Genomic DNA, 18,031 nt, shown 5'->3' on the forward strand with positions numbered 1-18,031 from the left:
AGGTGCCCTTGATTCAAAAATTGAATTTACCTCGGCATAGTTAAATAACTATAATAATAAATAAGAGTTCAGTACATGGAAAAGACATACAGTGAGTCTCAAACTCCATTGTTTCCTCCTTCTTTTATAAATCTCATTTGTTTAAAAGACTTCCGGAAAACACTGGGATTTCAACATAACACCGACTGTTACGTAACCCCAATATTTGCATATGCCAGTGTTCAAATGCATTACACAAGGACAGCCAGTAATGTCTGGATCTGCACAGATGAATCATCAGACTAGGTAAGCAAGAACAACAGTGAAAAATGGCAGATGGAGCAATAATAACTGACATGATCCATGATATCATGATATTTTTAGTGATATTTGTAAATTGTCTTTCTAAATGTTTCGTTAGCATGTTGCTAATGTAGGCTACTGTTGGTTAAAGTTACACCATTTATTACTGTATTCACGGAGACAAGAGCGTCGCTATTTTCATTTTTAAACACTTGCAGTCTGTATAATTCATAAACACAACTTCATTCTTTATAAATCTCTCCAACAGTGTAGCATTAGCCGTTAGCCACGGAACACAGCCTCAAACTCACTCAAAATAAAACGTTGACATCCAAATATATACTTTACTCACATAATTCGAAGCATGCATGCAGCATGCATGACGAACATCTTGTAAAGATCCATTTGAGGGTTATATTAGTTGTGTGAACTTTGTAAATGCGCTGTAATATAGTCAACAACTCATGTGGCAGGGAACACGCTCGCTCTTAAAGGGGCGGCGTCAGTGAAAATCAGTGCATTGTTAATGATGCCCCAAAATAGGCAGTTAAAAAAATTAATAAAAAAAAAACTATGGGGTATTTTGAGCTGAAACTTCACAGACACATTCAGGAGACACCTTAGACTTATATTACATCTTTTAAAAACATGTTCAAGGGGACCTTTAAATATTATGTATTTAGCCCTATATGTTTCATTGGTTTTTATATTGTTTGTCAAACATTACATATTAGCCTATGTATCTGCATCCTCTAATCTTCCATCCATGCTGAATAGTGCTGGCTATTTGACAATTCATAATTATTCATAATTATTTTTTTTGAGCAATAGGATTATATAAAATATAGAGAATTAAATTATATAAGTGGCCTATATAAAATTACAAAATAAACATTCATCAATCAGTACTTTTTTACTCAAGTACATTGTTACGTACGCTGCGCTATGTAATTGTTTTTTTGTTTTTTTTCATGTCGCTGCATATGTGTGCATCCCTGCGTTCCAATGTCCATACTATCCATCCTAAATAGTATGTGAGATTAAAATAAGTGTGTCCCAAAGCATAGTATGTTGAAAAGAGTATGCCAAAAGTCCCCGGATGGTCTACTATTTCCGGTAGATTTTTGAAGTGTGGATCCGTGCACACTATAAAGGCTAATATTGCCCACAACCCATTGCGCATTGGACGAGGATTCAGTTCAGAACTACAAACACGAGTAAAAAGTGTTAAAAAACTACAAAACATGGCGGATACGCGCGATCGACGCTGAGAGATTTGAGTGACTAATAATCAGTTTAACCTGATAGAAAATATATATTTAATGTTACCCGTGTTATTTTTCATCTGCAAATACCAATGTGGACTTTTATAAAGATCCGAATGGCCATTAACTTTTAAATGCATCATTATGCATTAATATGAGGAGAGTTCTCCTCATGAAAGACCCGCGACTGCAGATCAACGTGCTGTATTTCTCTACGATACGGTAGGAAATTAACTAAATGAAATGTGGAGGATGTAAGATGATTGACAGGGCAATTTACGGTGACTGGATGCGACAGAGAGAATTGACGCGATTGTATGACGTGTTAGTATGTCCCAAAGCTTGTCTACTCTTTTGCTACACACTCAAAAGTAAGTACTTTTTGTTCACAGAAAGAGTACATACTTTTAGGGCGTAGTATAAGTAGGCGAATTGGAACGCAGCATACGTCTGTACTCCATTTCAGGTGTGACTTCTGATTGGACGATCCGTCCGTCAATCTGCTGGCGTAAGGGTCTGACGTCAGGGATCGCGCTACCAATCGCTGGTTACGGAGCGGTTTGTGAGCAGCTTAATACTTCAATGGCGGCAGCTCTGGGCTGGGGAGATAGGACACGCTCTGTGAGGATGGTTTTCTCGTTCGAGAGACCAGTCTGAGAGACTGATCAGTGTTTGGGACTTTACTGCTGTTATTATCTTGCAGTTGGGTCAGTTTCTCTTGTGTTGGGCGTGCTTATGTTTGTTTGTGCTCGTGTGTTCGATACATGCTTGATTTAAGATGCCGATTGTTTATGACTGCTGTACTCGTGGAACCTTCATCTCATATCCTGTTTTAAAGCTATGTAGCCTGGCTGGAGAGGTTGCGAGTCAGGTAAGCAGGTCGCGACCTACATTTACACACGCAGAAGAAAATATGTATTAGACACACTAGCCTTAAAGAGTGGTGCTATTTTTGTATGTTTTGTTTGGTTAGACAGTGTGGTTTAGTTATAGCGTCTTGAATATTGAAGATGTTTCTTTCTGCATTTTTCTTTTGTTAGTTAGTTTAGTTCTTTAACTTTAGTTAGTTTTTTTTTTGGTTATATTCAGTTCTTTGATTTAAGCTCCACTCTCTCACTCCTTCCTCTCCTCCAGACCTTTTGCTGTTTGTTCATTCTTGTTACGTTGTATATATTGTAAATATCTACTTTATTACTTTATTATTATATTACTTCACTTATATTTACTGAAATTAAAACTTTGCAGTGAAACTGCTGGTTTGTCTGTTTTTTTTTTTTTCCTTTTGCCATCCTGTTACTGCCATTTATACACCCATGCCACTGTTTTGTTATGTCTGATAATATTCCTAGACAAACTACATCTAATTAACGAGGGACGTAACATACATTAAAAATCAAGTACTTTCATTCGAGTAAAATTGAAAAGGAGGACTAAATACTTTCACTTGAGTAATATTTTATGATACGTATCTGTACTTTTACTCAGGTACTTGATTTGTGTACTTCGTCCACCACTGTCTCAAAGTGTATGATTTCAGAAAAATATCTACGTTTGTATTGAACATTGATTGAGCAACAGATTTTGTGTGAAAATAAATCATAAAAGTGGTTAATTTTGTTTAAAAATCGTATAAATATATGAGGTGGCGAGGGAGGCATTTTACCTCATGGGGTAAAAGGCACACATTATTGATACAAAAAACTAAAATAATGTTTTTAATAATGTCTAGGTTAATACTCTTTATAGTTTGTAGTTTGTTTTATGGTTTGTTTTTGGTGTGACTGGCCCTTAACTGATAAATTAATTCTACCTCAATATCACCAAAAATAAAGGAGTTAAAAAGTGTTAAAAGGAGCTATAAACTATTTTGTATTAACATTATGTAAATTCTCAAATTAACATTGAACACAATATGTATTTTTTATAGTTGTGTAGCATATTACTCATGGTGGTCTTGATCCCATGGAACTTGATCCCATGAAAACTTCACAGTGTCCTGTCCATCAAAGTAGGAAATCTCACTAGTGCTGAGCAGCAGATGATGCGTTTTGTAACGAACTGCAATCTGACTGAAGCCGTTCTCTGAATCAAGCTGCCCATTCATAGAAAACTCTGCAGAGTATATACAAACATCACAGTGAGATTGTGCTTAAACAGAAAAGAAAAAATAAAAGCAATGGAATAATACTGTTCATTCAACTAAACTGTACTAGAACACGCTGGATATCTGACCTGATACGTCATTTTGTAGGAGTCTGACTTTCTGAGCAAGAGGAACATCGTAACAAAGTGGCTTAGCATTACCAGAAGATTTCAAAATCCTAATGCTCTTCACTGAAGTACCAAAAGAGAAAGAAGAAACAAAAATAGTGAAATATGATGTCAGATGAAAAGCAGATGCACTATACAAGATAAAACTAATACATAAATAAAACCCACATACATGGAGAGGTTGTCACAGGTTTCTGAGTTGTACTTGGTAATGGTGCCATGGCTAAATGTGAGTAAAAATTTGGCATGGAAATAAGATCATGAAAGGAAATAAGGAAATATAATCATGAAAAATCACATGCAGTCACTATATACATACAAAAATGCAAAATATAAACATTTTCTAAGCATCTTTTTTTCCAGCATTATTCTCATATCTGTTTTACAGAGGACAAGTTAGAAAATATAGCCTGGAACCTAAAACTTGACTGATATACTGAATAGGAAAATGTAATATAAAAAAAAAAAACATTGTTATGGTTATAGAGTCTAGTTTTCATTTTCTTTCCTGGTGTCCTCTATATAAGACATATCATAAAATATTAATAAGAAAAATTCAGACTTATACAATGTAATGATTTAAAAAAAAAATCTATGGGTCTCAGGAGGCTATAATGAAAGTAAATTGAATTAGGACTAAGTTTGCGTAGGGATTTCAGTGTCACATTTAAAGCAGTCATAGAAAGGGAAATGATATACAGTACCTCCTCCTCCCTCTATAACATCGACATCATCATCCAGTTCTGTAAGATATTTGAAAGGTTTTTCATTGCAATTTAAAATAACTTTTTTTTTCTGTTTTTGTCATGATTAGTTTTTATTGTGTTGCTCTGTTCCTGTTTGCCTGTGTATTTAGTTATTTTGAGTTTTGTTTTATTAAAAGTATTGCTGCACATAGATCCTGACTTTCCTATCATTGCCTGCAACCAACACTGACAGTTTTAATAGATTTTAAAATGTAATTTATTCCTTTGATGAAAGCTGAATTTTCAGAATCATTACTCCAGTCTTCAGTGTCACATGATCCTTCAGAAATCATTCTAATATGATGATGTTGCATGGAAATTAGATCATGAAAGGAAATAAGGAAATATACTCATGAAAAATCACATGCAGGCACTAGATACATACAAAAATGCAAAATACAAACATTTTCTAAACATCTTTTTTTCCAACATATCTGTTTTACAGAGTACAAGTTATAGAAAATATAGCCTGGAACCTAAAAATTGACTGATACACTGAACAGGAAAATGTAATCTTAAAAAAACATTGTTTTGGTTATAGAGTCTAGTTTTCATTTTCTTTCCTGGTGTCCTCTACATAAGACATATCATAAAATATTAATAAGAAAAAATTCAGACTTATACAATGTAATGATTTAAAAAAAAATCTATGGGTCTCAGGAGGCTATAATGAAAGTAAATTGAATTAGGAATAAGTTTGCGTAGGGATTTCAGTGTCACATTAAAAGCAGTCATAGAAAGGGAAATGATATACCGTACCTCCTCCTCGCTCCATAAGACCATCATCATCCAGTTCTGTAAGATATTTAAAATGATTTTCATTACAATTTAAAATAACTTTTTTTTTTTCTGTTTTTGTCACAATTAGGTTCTGTTTTCAGTTAGTTTTTATTGTGTTGCTCTGTTCCTGTTTGCCTGTGTATTGAGTTATTTTGAGTTTTGTTTTATTAAAAATATTGCTGCACATAGATCCTGACTTTCCTATCATTCCCTGCAACCAACACTAAAAGTTTTAATAGATTTTAAAATGTAATTTATTCCTGTGATGTCAAAGCTGAATTTTCAGCATCATTACTTTAGTCTTCAGTGTCACATGATCCTTCAGAAATCATTCTAATATGATGATGTTGCATGGAAATAAGATCATGAAAGGAAATAAGGAAATATAATCATGAAAAATCACATGCAGGCACTAGATACATACAAAAATGCAAAATATAGACATTTTCTAAACATCTTTTTTTCCAACATATCTGTTTTACAGAGGACAAGTTATAGAAAATATAGCCTGGAACCTAAAAACTGACTGATATACTGAATAGGAAAATGTAATATTAAAAAAAAACATTGTTTTGGTTATAGAATCTAGTTTTCATTTTCTTTCCTGGTGTCCTCTACGTAGGACATATCATAAAATATTAATAAGAAAAAATTCAGACTTATACAATGTAATGATTTAAAAAAAATCTATGGGTCTCAGGAGGCTATAATGAAAGTAAATTGAATTAGGAATAAGTTTGCATAGGGATTTCAGTGTCACATTAAAAGCAGTCATAGAAAGGGAAATGATATACAGTACCTCCTCCTCGCTCCATAAGACCATCATCATCCAGTTCTGTAAGATATTTAAAAGGTTTTTCATTGCAATTTAAAATAACTTTTTTTTTTCTGTTTTTGTCACAATTAGGTTCTGTTTTCAGTTAGTTTTTATTGTGTTGCTCTGTTCCTGTTTGCCTGTGTATTGAGTTATTTTGAGTTTTGTTTTATTAAAAATATTGCTGCACATAGATCCTGACTTTCCCATCATTCCCTGCAACCAACATTAAAAGTTTTAATAGATTTTAAAATGTAATTTATTCCTGTGATGTCAAAGCTGAATTTTCAGCATCATTACTTTAGTCTTCAGTTTCACATGATCCTTCAGAAATCATTCTAATATGATGATGTTGCATGGAAATTAGATCATGAAAGGAAATATGGAAATATACTCATGAAAAATCACATGCAGGCACTAGATACATACAAAAATGCAAAATATAGACATTTTCTAAACATCTTTTTTTCCAACATTATTCTCAATAATGTTTTACAGAGGACAAGTTATAGAAAATATAGCCTGGAACCTAAAAATTTACTGATATACTGAATAGAAAAATGTAATATTAAAAAAACATTGTTTTGGTTATAGAGTCTAGTTTTCATTTTCTTTCCTGGTGTCCTCTACATAAGACATATCATAAAATATTAATAAGAAAAAATTCAGACTTATACAATGTAATGATTTAAAAAAAAAAAAAAATCTATGGGTCTCAGGAGGCTATAATGAAAGTAAATTGAATTAGGAATAAGTTTGCGTAGGGATTTCAGTGTCACATTAAAAACAGTCATAGAAAGGGAAATGATATACAGTACCTCCTCCTTGTCCCATACTAACGCCATCACAATCCGATTCTGTAAGATATTTAAAATGATTTTCATTACAATTTTTCATTGCAAACATTTTTCTGTTTTTGTCACGATTAGGTTCTGTTTTCAGTTAGTTTTTATTGCGTTGCTCTGTTCCTGTTTGCCTGTGTATTGAGTTATTTTGAGTTTTGTTTTATTAAAAGTATTGCTGCACATAGATCCTGACTTTCCTATCATTGCCTGCAACCAACACTGACAGTTTTAATAGATTTTAAAATGTAATTCATTCCTGTGATCAAAGTTGAACTATACTATAAATGGTATCTAAATATATTTTTTAAATATAGAGATAGTATATTAAAAGCACATTTTAGTTTCATGGTGTCTCAAAATATCACATTTCAGTACACTTAGATGTTCTTAAGATTATCTTAAGTACTACTAAAGAAGAATTTTTAGTATATTAAGTACAAAATTAGTGTGCGAAAATAGAGCACTTTAAGTATATTATAGAAATTTACTTTTGTTTTTTTTTCACCTGGGTCACTAGCAAAATATCATGGTGTGAAGATTATTCTCATAAAACAATTACATATCCAACAGCTCTTTTTCTTTATTTTATCTTACTTGATGATGTTGGTTGGGTATGCATATTTGGTTTCTTTCCCTCTCTGGATTTGTGGGCAACCTGGATTTGCTGATGTGGTTTGGTGACCACCATTGATGTAAGCGGTGTGACAAAATTGTACTTCAGAGAAAGATCAAGGGCTTTTTTCTTTGCATCATCTTTTTCCTGGCCTTGTAGAGTCACTCTGACATACAGAAAAATCCACAAATGAATATTCAGTAATGCTATGTTTCATACATACAGAGATAAAAGAAGTACAGAATGTATATTTACTCTTTCTCCAGTAGCTGCTTTACTGTAAGGAAGGCCCATAATCTTTCAGTAAAGTTCTCCTGTCCAGATCTGTCACTGTTTAGTTTCTGTATAGGTACACTAATATGATATACCATCTTAGTTTTTTTCTGAAACAGAGAAAATTAAGGTCAGAAGTTTAAATTTTCATGGTCTAGTGCAAGGTTCCTAAAATCTGGACGTAGAGGGCCACTGCCTTGCAGAGTTTAGTTCCAGCCCTAATCAAACACACCTGAACAAGATGATCAAGGTCTTCAGAGATAGAACATTTTTGATCAGGGTCTGAACTAAACTGAACAGGACAGTGGCCCTCCAGTGCTGGCTTTGAGGAACCCTGATCAAAACCCTGATTTAAAAGGAATAACGCACAGGGAAAAAATGACAATGCCTGTCATTATTTACTCACCACTAAGTCATTCCAAACTTATTCTGATGTTGTTGTTTTTTCATTGAACACAAAAGGAGAATTAAGTATATTCTCATCATGATTATGAGTGAATAACAACCTAAATATTATAATAGCTTACAAGTTGGAAAGACATGAGCATGTGTAAATTATTACAGAATTTGTGGACAAACTATTCCCTTTAAATGTTAGTCTTTACGACAGGGAGTGCCTGGAGTGCCACTGTCCTGCAGGGACCTTAAAGGGGACCTATTATGCAAAATTTACTTTTGCATGGTGTTTGGACATAAATGTGTGTTGGCAGTGTGTGTACACAACCACCCTATAGTGATAAAAATCCACCAACTCCTTTTTTTTAATCCCCATAAATCATAAGCAGTGTCTCAGAACAAGCCGTTTCCAGATCCCTAGCAGTGTGATGCCACAAAAGCCACAGGCCCCGCCCACGAGTGTTGAAAGACACTGCTTTTTGAACATAGAACCACCCTGAGCGCGTTCTCAGTGAGTCTGCCATTGCTGCACTGATGAGAATGTCTCCCAAGCGTTTTAGGTGTTCTATAGCTGGATGGATTAATCCACATAGCTCTCTCCATTTACTCCCTAAATCTGAGCCACTGAAGACGAGGTGGATTAACTTGGTTTTCCAGGAAAATGCTCCCTCAGTTCTGCCGAAATTCGTTTATGTGAGCGAATCATTTCACACCGGAATGCTTAATGAAAGGGACAATACAAAACAGAGACTGTGCTAAAAATGTGCTACTCAAGGACATACAAGTAAAAACCGTTCGTGATCCAGCTCAGTGGTGTGCACAGACCACCGCGAGGGCAGGGGCTTGTTCTCCCGCGGTAGAAATCGCGTTCCGGGCGGAGAAATGGGAACGCGGGGGAACCGCGATGCAACTGCGATCAAAGGGGTTGTAACGAGTGTTGTGTTCTTCGCTATTGGTGATAATACAAGGGAAAGAGAGAGTTTATGGATAATATTTGAATGCACTTCCACTGTGTTGTTTATTAAGCTTTTACAGTGATTTTCTAGAGTGAAAACGGACGCTTCAACTTTTGTGTGAAGTACAATAAACATCATAAAACTCATTTGTATAGTTTTGGCCATCATTCGGACGTAGGGTGGCCATGTCCGGATTTTGGCCGGACAGTCCGGATTTTAAGCCCCCTGTCCGGCGTCCGGCGCAGCCTCAAGCCGGACACTCATTTGTCCTCCTTTTTGGAGTTGCGCTGAATCAGCCTAAAAAAAAAACTGCTGTAGAATCTTTATTAGAACGCAGCAGCATAGCGTCTAATGCCGTAAGATCTCTGGTCAAACAAACGATTGGCTGAAAGCGGTGTCAAATGAATATCTGATATATCATTGGTTAAAACGTAAACAAGCCTCAACGTGCTGTCTACTTCATATCATCCCGTTAAAGGTGATAAAGAGGATCTTTTCGTCGACTGAGAAACCAAAGACTGTTACTGAGTTTTTGAAATGAGCGCATGCGTAAGAACAACCCCCCCTCCTTTCGAGAATTCGCTGTGTCGTGTTAATGGATTCATTATGTCGGACTCACCGCAGGTAACTCATAATCTGCAGTTGTTACTCCTGTCTCCTGACAAAAACATTGCATGCAGCGCCTGTGGAGTGTGGAAAGTTACTGGAGCTCTCACAAGGAACGTCATGGCAGTGATTGACAAGCCAGAGGGCCAATCGCGTAAACGATTGGCTGATGTTTTTAAGGCCCTACCTCGTGCACAGATGATGTATATTAATATTATTCCTTTCAGTGCACCTAATATATAGTCTTTTATCAGTTAGTAAAGACAGTTTCAAGTAATATTGCAAAAATGTATAAAACAAAACATCCTCTTTAGCACCTTTAACATGCCGATTCGGTGCTCTTGTCGTCTGAGCTGCTGCAGAGGGTGAACTTCTTTGTTAAGAACTGAAATGTGTATTTTTTTTATTTTTTATATTCATTATTTGTTTATGTATTTCTGTTATTTCCAGAAGTCCAGAAATGTTATGTTTTCTGGCACTGTGCCAGTCTGCCAGATTATTTTTTTTATTTTATTTTTTTTCCAGAAGTCCAGAAACTTTATGTTTTCAGGCACTGTGCACTTTGCAAGACATTTCTGAAACAGACATCACAATGTCTTGAATAAATACAAATACTGTGAACAAACACTTTTTTGCCTCTTCTGTTAGGTCTACATCAAATTGTCCGGCAATGAATAGAGTAGGCTTTTTCAGAATCACTGTATCATGATACCATCGATATAATCGAAAAAATTGTGTTACGAGTACATTGTTGCTGCGAGTACACCAGAGTCCTATGCAATTATTCTTGCCTCACTAAATGCCGCAAAGTGTCCTCCTTTTTGGTGTTATGGAAATGGCCACCCTATTCAGACAGTACAACAGGCTTGTATGGCTTGTAGTAATATAGTGGATAAAAACAAGAACACAATATAAGTTATAACCGTAATTTAACTAAACTATACCTTTTCTATCTCCATACAATACATTTTCAGTAATTCAATTGTTGATATCAAGAATTGACGTTTCAACTAGTGCCAGTTGAATTCTTGGTATCAAAAACTTTGATTTTTACTAGTAAGAATTGTATTTCTGATATGTGAAATTTCAACTAGTAAGAAATCAGTTCTTGATATCAGCAATTGAATTTGAATGGCAGCCTATAGTGACATTTCACTAGTTAAAAAACAATTACAGATATCAAGAATTCTATTGGATTCTTGTTCAGGTTTGATTAGGGTTAGAGCTAAACTCTGCAGGACAGCGGCACACTGACGTTGCCCATCCCTGCTGTAAGGGATAATAATAATAATGCACTTTATTTAACGGCACCTTTCATAACACCCAAGGACACCTTACAAGCAAACAAAACAGTAATATAAAAAAGAATTTAAAAAAATAACAAAATAGAATTCAATTAGCATCACAGAATACAAAAACATAACAGCACACACACATCATAGACACAGTAGAATACAATACAGGCTAATAAAAGTAGGTCATAAAAAGCCTGGGTAAAAAAAAGGTAGGTCTTAAGATGGGTAGTGGTTATCTTACCGATGATGCAGTGACTTCAGAGGTGAAACTGTCCAAACTGTTATCAATGATACGACCAGCCACCATAATCTCAGAACCACTGTAGTAGCGGCTGAAAGTGTTTTTGGTTAAATCGGCTACTCCTTCGTATTTAAAGTGGACATCAGTCAAGAGCAGAGTGGCCACTTCCTTGTAGAAGTCCTACCAGAAAAAAAAAATTCTGTATATATCCTTGTATTTCCACTATTTAAGTTAAGTGCATGTTTAACACTGGCAACAGCAAATGGCACATTGGGAAATGACCCAAGCTGGACTCAAACCCAAGTCGCTAACCCAGAAATAGTTATTTTTTCAAATCTGACCTGCAGTTGTCGATCACCATCAGAATCCTCATAGATCCTTTGAGCATCACCGTTATTTTTCAGTGACAACTTCTCCAGGAACTCAAAGGTGACATCAAACCCAAAACCCAAACAGTATAAAGGAAATTTTCCATCAATGGCCTTTTTCACATTTTTCTGAATCTCCACTTGGTTGGTCTCACCTTTTCACCAAAAAAAGAAAGATGGTTTTAGGCGATGAAGAAAAGTGGACATCTTACTGCTAAATGCATACTCCTGGATATTTTAGTATAGACTATTGGATCATAGTATACATAGCACAATCTTTTCAGGAAAAAAAATGATGTGTGTAAGTGACTTCATTTGTAATACAGTAAATACTGTAGGTAGAGTATCTATGTGTAGCACCTCTTGAGATCAGGGGAGTGAGGTTAATACACACAGCTCATCCGGCCTACGTCCGTTATACTCACCCCCCTAAACCTCACTCCCATCTGGGTGACGGCACCAATGTAGCCCCTCCAGTTCACACCACCTGCTCCAGGCGGGCCGCAAACCCGGGCCCGTTCGCATGGGAGGTGGGAGGCTAAAGACCGCAGTCTCTAGCGTCAGGAGAGTGAGGTTTACACGCACAGCTCATACTGGCCTACGTCCATATGCACAGTATTTAACCCTAAACTATCAATATACAAGTGTGTGTGCATGAGTGAATGAGTTGTTTTGTGCCTGTAGTGGGATCTCCATCAGTCAACAGGATCAGGATGGATGCAGAGTCTTCTTGATGGTGTTTGTTGATCATGTCCACAGCTTTTAGCACTGCAGCATTTATGTCTGTGTCTGAAAGGAAAGAAATGTTACAAATAATGGTAATTTAGTTAAACTAGGGTGGTTTTAAGTCTAGGATGTGTAGGTGTAATATTTTTGATCAGTTTTAGCTGCTTTACAGCTATGCTACTATTGAAATCATGTCATGTCAATCATGTCAAAATGCTTTTGTTCAATTGGCTGATGGTGAATACTTTACATCCTTCACTTGTAATGCCCTTCACAAACATCTTCGCTTCTTCCACATTTCCTTTAGTAGCTTTGAGAAGTTCAGGTTTCCAGGTTTTAATTTTATCGCTAAATGTAATCAATCCAAAGTGGTCATCCTCTGCAAGGTCACTCAAAATCTTCAGCATTGCCAAACAAGTCTAAAACATAATGATTCCAATTTATGAAGCCATAACTATATGAAAAATACAAATATTTTATTGTAGGATTCAACAATTCACTAAGTTAAACACAAAAGGAGAAATGACTGAAGTTCACCTGCGACATTTTTATGCCTGACATGGAGCTACTCTGGTCAATGATAAACACCACATTTTTGGGAATGCGCTGAATATCTGTAGGTACAAAGTTGTGGACAAAGTAGCCATTTGATGCCTGAAAAAGAGGACAGGTGACAAGTGAGAGAGAGTTCTTACTAAAAATGAATGTTTCAGGTCGTTTTGTTGCTGTAAATTGCTGTCAGTGTGAACACTTTCCAATTGTCATCATGAACATGTGAGTTTAAATTTAACCCTCTGGTGCTCCTCATTTTGGGAGTCAAACTTGTGCTCTTCCCAGTCAAAAGTGACTGAAAACCTGAAATGTAATATATTTTTGTTCAATAATATTTTTTTCTGGTTTATTTTGTATTTTGAGAGAATTTTATGATACTAATAAATATTTATGCAATAATTATGGTAAATTTTCCCCCATTAAAAATATTTTTAAAAATTATTTTTATTTATTTATTTATTTATTTATTTATTTTTCAATTAATGCAGTAATTCTAATGAATACAGAGACTTGGCCTTTTTCCCTCAAATTCTTTTAGCACCACCTGGTGAGCACAAAGAAAGAAAATAATGTAATTCCATGGTGTAACCACTAGATGCCTGTATAGTTTCCTATAAAGAGGCTTGTGAATTCCCTATTATGTTGCAAGGCAAAATTACTTACTTTTAAGTTGTGGATTTGAATGTATATTTAGAAATTCTCAAATACTACTTTTTGTCAAGTTTTATAATTTTTTTTTTTTTTTTTAGATTTTATCCTCTTATTTCAGTCTTCTGACTCATTTTTGCTGTATTGTTATACCCCAAACAATTCATTTGAATGTACAGTATATAATTGTGTATGTGTGTGTTTTTTGTGATCACATTCCAAATGCCATAAAAGTCACCAAGTTTCATACCATTCCGATGAATCTGTGATTTTTAAAAATTCAACATTTTTCGGTAAAAAGTGACTGAAGAGCACCAAGTTCACAACATACCTCCAGATATCCACTTTGTTTTAGTTTCTCAACACCATGCATAATGATCAGGTTGCCGTTCAGACCATTTTCACTACAATCATAACACTTTGTTTGCTGATCACGAGTTGGGTAGAACTTCACCCATGCCTAAGATTGCAAAACGGCAGAAGTTTTCACAATATATTTCATCATATTAACATTTTCAAGCAAGAAGTTGCATTTTTTTATCATTTATTTTCATTTCCATATTTATTTCTTACATCTTTTTCTGCTCTGGTGGTTTTGACAGCTTTAGTCAGATCCTTAGTGTTCAGACCACCTTTGACCTCCAAGAAAGAAATTCCTGGATTCTCATGGATGTGTACGTCAATCTAGCCAAAATAAAAATGTACATTTTTCTTTCTTTTTCATTATAATGAATAAAAATCCAATAATTTACAAATCTTCATTATAACAATCTTGATTTGTTTCTTTTCATACCTTGAAATCTGCCACCGGCTGCATCGGTTGGGCATTGATGAATAACTTATATTTGCCATGGCGCCGCTTTAGCAGTTCTTCGTAGGTCAACTCAAAGGTCACTTTATTGAGAGCAGCTACTCTCACTGATGTTTTAAAGTCTTCAAAAGTTTCTCCAACAGCACTGAAATAGAAATAGAATATTTAATAATCCCAAAATAAATACATTTTTATCAATCTAAATGGAATGTTATTTAATGCTAAAGAAATGATATCTTATTTACATTTTACATTTATCCATTTGGCAGATGCTTTTAACCAAAGTGGCTTATACTGCAATGAAGGAAAGCCTATACATTTTTTTTTTTAAATCAGTCCATCCATTCCCTGGGAATCTTGACCTTGGCATTGCTAGTACCATGCTCTACCATTTGAGCTAGAGGAATCATCTTCTTTTTAAAATACCAAGTACCTGACCAGTCCAGCACTTTCTCCTCGAGATACTGCTTGACAGTATTCCTGCTGAGCTTCCTCTTTTTCCTTCACAACTCCATCATATGTGTTCCCATCTATGGTCCTAATGTGAAAGTACATAATCAGCAATGAAAATCAGGAACTGGGGTTATTAGACAAATGGTATAGCTCAAATAAATGCACTAAAATGTATTGTTAAAAGTTAACAATAGTACATTAGGCAAGTCTGGCTGTTCATATGTTAATAGTATATGAGTGAACGAAAAAGTTACTATTGTTAAATATTTTAAAGCTTTGGATTTCGTCTTGGTATTTCCTTACATTTTAAACTGGCTGATGAATGCATTCTTGGGTATCTTGACCTCAAAACGGACCTCTTGAGATTCATTTAACTTGTTTTTCACACGGCTTGTGATGACCGTGGTAGCGTAGCGGCTTGTGATCGTAGAGTTAATGTGGAAGCTGTAAACATCTATATCTTGTTTCTGTATTAAAGTGATAAAGTATCAGTGCTCTCATGCCAGGCTTATAGAACAGATTGATATTGTTGTTAATGGAACCAGCTAATACAGCAAAAACACTCAAACAGATGTCAAACGTATTGACTTTAGAAAACAAAACAAGCCCAAACACACTAATGTGTACTTTCTCCTCAGTTATTTACATGGTATTTTGAGCCCCTTGCAAAAGCGAATCAGTTTCAATTCAATATTGAGAGACTGAATAGGGAATTAAAAAATAGACAAATGAACATTGAACAATTTACACAGATTTGATATGTCCAAGGGTGTATTCAGTTTGTTTTGTTGCATTTTTTGCTTACCTCTCTCTTACCTTTAATATTTAATGTATTTTTTGTCTTTATAATTTAATATATACTAGTGAAGAATAACAGCTTTTAAAGTCAAGAAAACTGAGAAATAAAGTATTTCCCCCATATACACTTTTTGTTTGTAACCCTTTGATTTACCTTGTTAGCAGCCAAGTTGACACAAGTGAACAGAAGGCCAAACAAAGTTAGTCTCAGTGCAGCTTTGTCCATGGTGATCTGAGAAGAAATGGAAAAAGAACACCAAACAGACCACTGTAATGAAGCCATTGGTTATCAAAGGCAGGACACAGACACTGCCCCTTTTAAACAAGTCCTTATATGGTACAAAACCAATGCGCTTTACAAACATGTAAAACAGAATAAGCAATATACTTATAAATATGAAATAGAAACGAAATTTTAAAAATACATTTACAAACTTCACAACAACAACAACAACAAGTACCTATAAGATTACATTTTAACACCAAATAGAACTACAACAAAATATTAAAAATCAATACATCATCAATAATTTCACAAAGGCTCTTATTTTTCTACTCCTATAGATTGCCATTTTTGCTGGACCCAGTAAAAAATTAAACAATGGACATTCATGAAAATGTTTCCGTGAAAATGTAAAACCTCCATTGAAAACACTCAAAAACAAATAATAAATAATGGTCTTAACCTTGTACAATACATAAATACAGTAGCTGAATCTATTCAAGTTCAGATACAGAATCAGATACATGTTAGGATGCACAAATGAAGTTGATGCAAAGCTTGATTAATATATTCGTACATAACTTTTCACATAATTGCCGTCACTGTCGTCGTTTTTATTTTGCTGCATAAAATGGACTTTGCTCTTTTGTTAAAGTTCAAATGTTTGCACACTTTCATTAATAAGGTTTGTAAGAAATCCTCAGTTTTGTTGTCGGCAACTTCCACTTCATCTTCCTGTGGCTTAGTGACGACCATAGAGGTGAGGGGGGTGACAAACTGGTATTTCAGATAGAGTTTGAGAGCTTCTGATGAGGGGAGATATAAATGTTAATAAAACACAGGACACGGAGCTGCTGCTGCTTCACCGTCAGAGTCTGTGTATTGTTTTTCATAACCATTTAAAACAGTTCAAGTATTTTCTTTATATTCCAATGAGTGACAGCATAACTTATAAATAAAATTATTATACATTTTTCTCATTAATTTCTGCGTCCAAAATTAAAGATATATTATATTATAAATTATATTATAACAATATATTCATTTATAACATATACATATGTAATATTCTGCATGACAGCATAAACATTATGCTGTATTAAAGAATTGAAACAACCCTGAAAATGTTCATATGTCAGCAGAAACTGTACTTTTTTTGACATTTTCAGTACAAACACATTTATCAACGTATTTTGTGAAAAATACAGTCAACTACAACTCATAACTGTTGCATCACACTATTTGTCAGACCGCCTGGTCTCCATCATTAGCATGAAATGCATGACTAGCATACACAATACAGATGAAACTTGAAACAAACTTTCACACTTCTGTTAAACGTAAGTTATTAACGACTTTAAACAACATAATTTATATTCTTTATAACTACAACATGTCAAGAACATATTCTTACTGTGTTAATGTGTTTCATACCTGATGAGGGGAGATATAAATATGCAATAGCACACGAGTAGCCGTGCGATATGGCTGTATATCAGCACGGCTGTGATTCGTCCGTAGGCACGAGGCCGCAGGTAATCACAGCGTGCTGATATACAGCCATATCGCACGGCTACTCGTGTGATATTGCGTTTATACAACAGTTCGACGGCACGAGTGTGTAAACAAATAAAAACAACAACGGAGTGTCTTTAAAACCCTCTTTCATGCAGCACTACTTCCTTCCGCCACGGATTCAAATCTCAAGTTGACAGTTCGACCAAGTCTCCGTTACTAATTCTAAAACGTCACTTTAGAACTAGTAACGAAGTCGCTTCATTGAAACTCATTGAATTTTGTACAGTATGAGAGAGAGAGAGTATTACCTGTCTGATATATTGCATTACATTCATTCTTCAAGTCTATCTCCATAATATTATTGTCATGAATGTGGCTCCCTCGTCTCATCCTCCGGACCGCCGGAGGGAACCATCACCGGAATACTGAATCTCATTCGGACTCCATTACCCATAGGCCCTCATTCCTGCGATTGATTGCACACACACCTGCACGGCATCACACACACCCTATATAACACACACACTTGCATTCATACATCGCAAAGTCTT

The 18,031-nt window shown here is 35.1% G+C and overlaps 1 protein-coding gene across 12 annotated transcripts in view; it reads right to left on the minus strand.

The window, feature by feature from the left end:
• LOC137021427 (inter-alpha-trypsin inhibitor heavy chain H4-like) overlaps positions 1-16,731 on the minus strand; it is a 52,689-nt gene extending 35,958 nt beyond the window's left edge. For 4 of the 12 annotated variants that reach the window (XR_010895323.1, XR_010895321.1, XR_010895322.1 and 1 more), the window contains exons 1-20: positions 15,894-16,728; positions 15,245-15,408; positions 14,922-15,026; positions 14,471-14,633; positions 14,251-14,361; positions 14,009-14,137; positions 13,015-13,131; positions 12,728-12,896; positions 12,430-12,540; positions 11,725-11,906; positions 11,384-11,563; positions 7,872-7,999; positions 7,598-7,782; positions 6,977-7,015; positions 6,144-6,179; positions 5,324-5,359; positions 4,523-4,561; positions 3,991-4,041; positions 3,780-3,881; positions 3,491-3,659 (exon numbers count right to left, since the gene is read on the minus strand). Coding sequence is in view for 6 of the 12 variants with exons in the window: in XM_067387824.1 (XP_067243925.1) it covers positions 3,491-3,659; positions 3,780-3,881; positions 3,991-4,041; positions 4,523-4,561; positions 5,324-5,359; positions 6,144-6,179; positions 6,977-7,015; positions 7,598-7,782; positions 7,872-7,999; positions 11,384-11,563; positions 11,725-11,906; positions 12,430-12,540; positions 12,728-12,896; positions 13,015-13,131; positions 14,009-14,137; positions 14,251-14,361; positions 14,471-14,633; positions 14,922-15,026; positions 15,245-15,408; positions 15,894-16,022 (2,345 nt within the window). In the remaining 6 variants the exon portion in view is untranslated. Of the gene's footprint in view, positions 1-3,490; positions 3,660-3,779; positions 3,882-3,990; positions 4,042-4,522; positions 4,562-5,323; positions 5,360-6,143; positions 6,180-6,976; positions 7,016-7,597; positions 7,783-7,871; positions 8,000-11,383; positions 11,564-11,724; positions 11,907-12,429; positions 12,541-12,727; positions 12,897-13,014; positions 13,132-14,008; positions 14,138-14,250; positions 14,362-14,470; positions 14,634-14,921; positions 15,027-15,244; positions 15,409-15,893 lie in introns of all 12 variants that reach the window. The other 8 variants (XR_010895325.1, XR_010895324.1, XM_067387830.1 and 5 more) reach the window with 6 other exon arrangements.
• Between the last annotated feature and the right edge of the window lie 1,300 nt (positions 16,732-18,031).

This window comes from Chanodichthys erythropterus, chromosome 6 (genome assembly GCF_024489055.1).
Source record: "Chanodichthys erythropterus isolate Z2021 chromosome 6, ASM2448905v1, whole genome shotgun sequence".
NCBI classification, from domain to species: Eukaryota; Metazoa; Chordata; class Actinopteri; order Cypriniformes; family Xenocyprididae; genus Chanodichthys; species Chanodichthys erythropterus.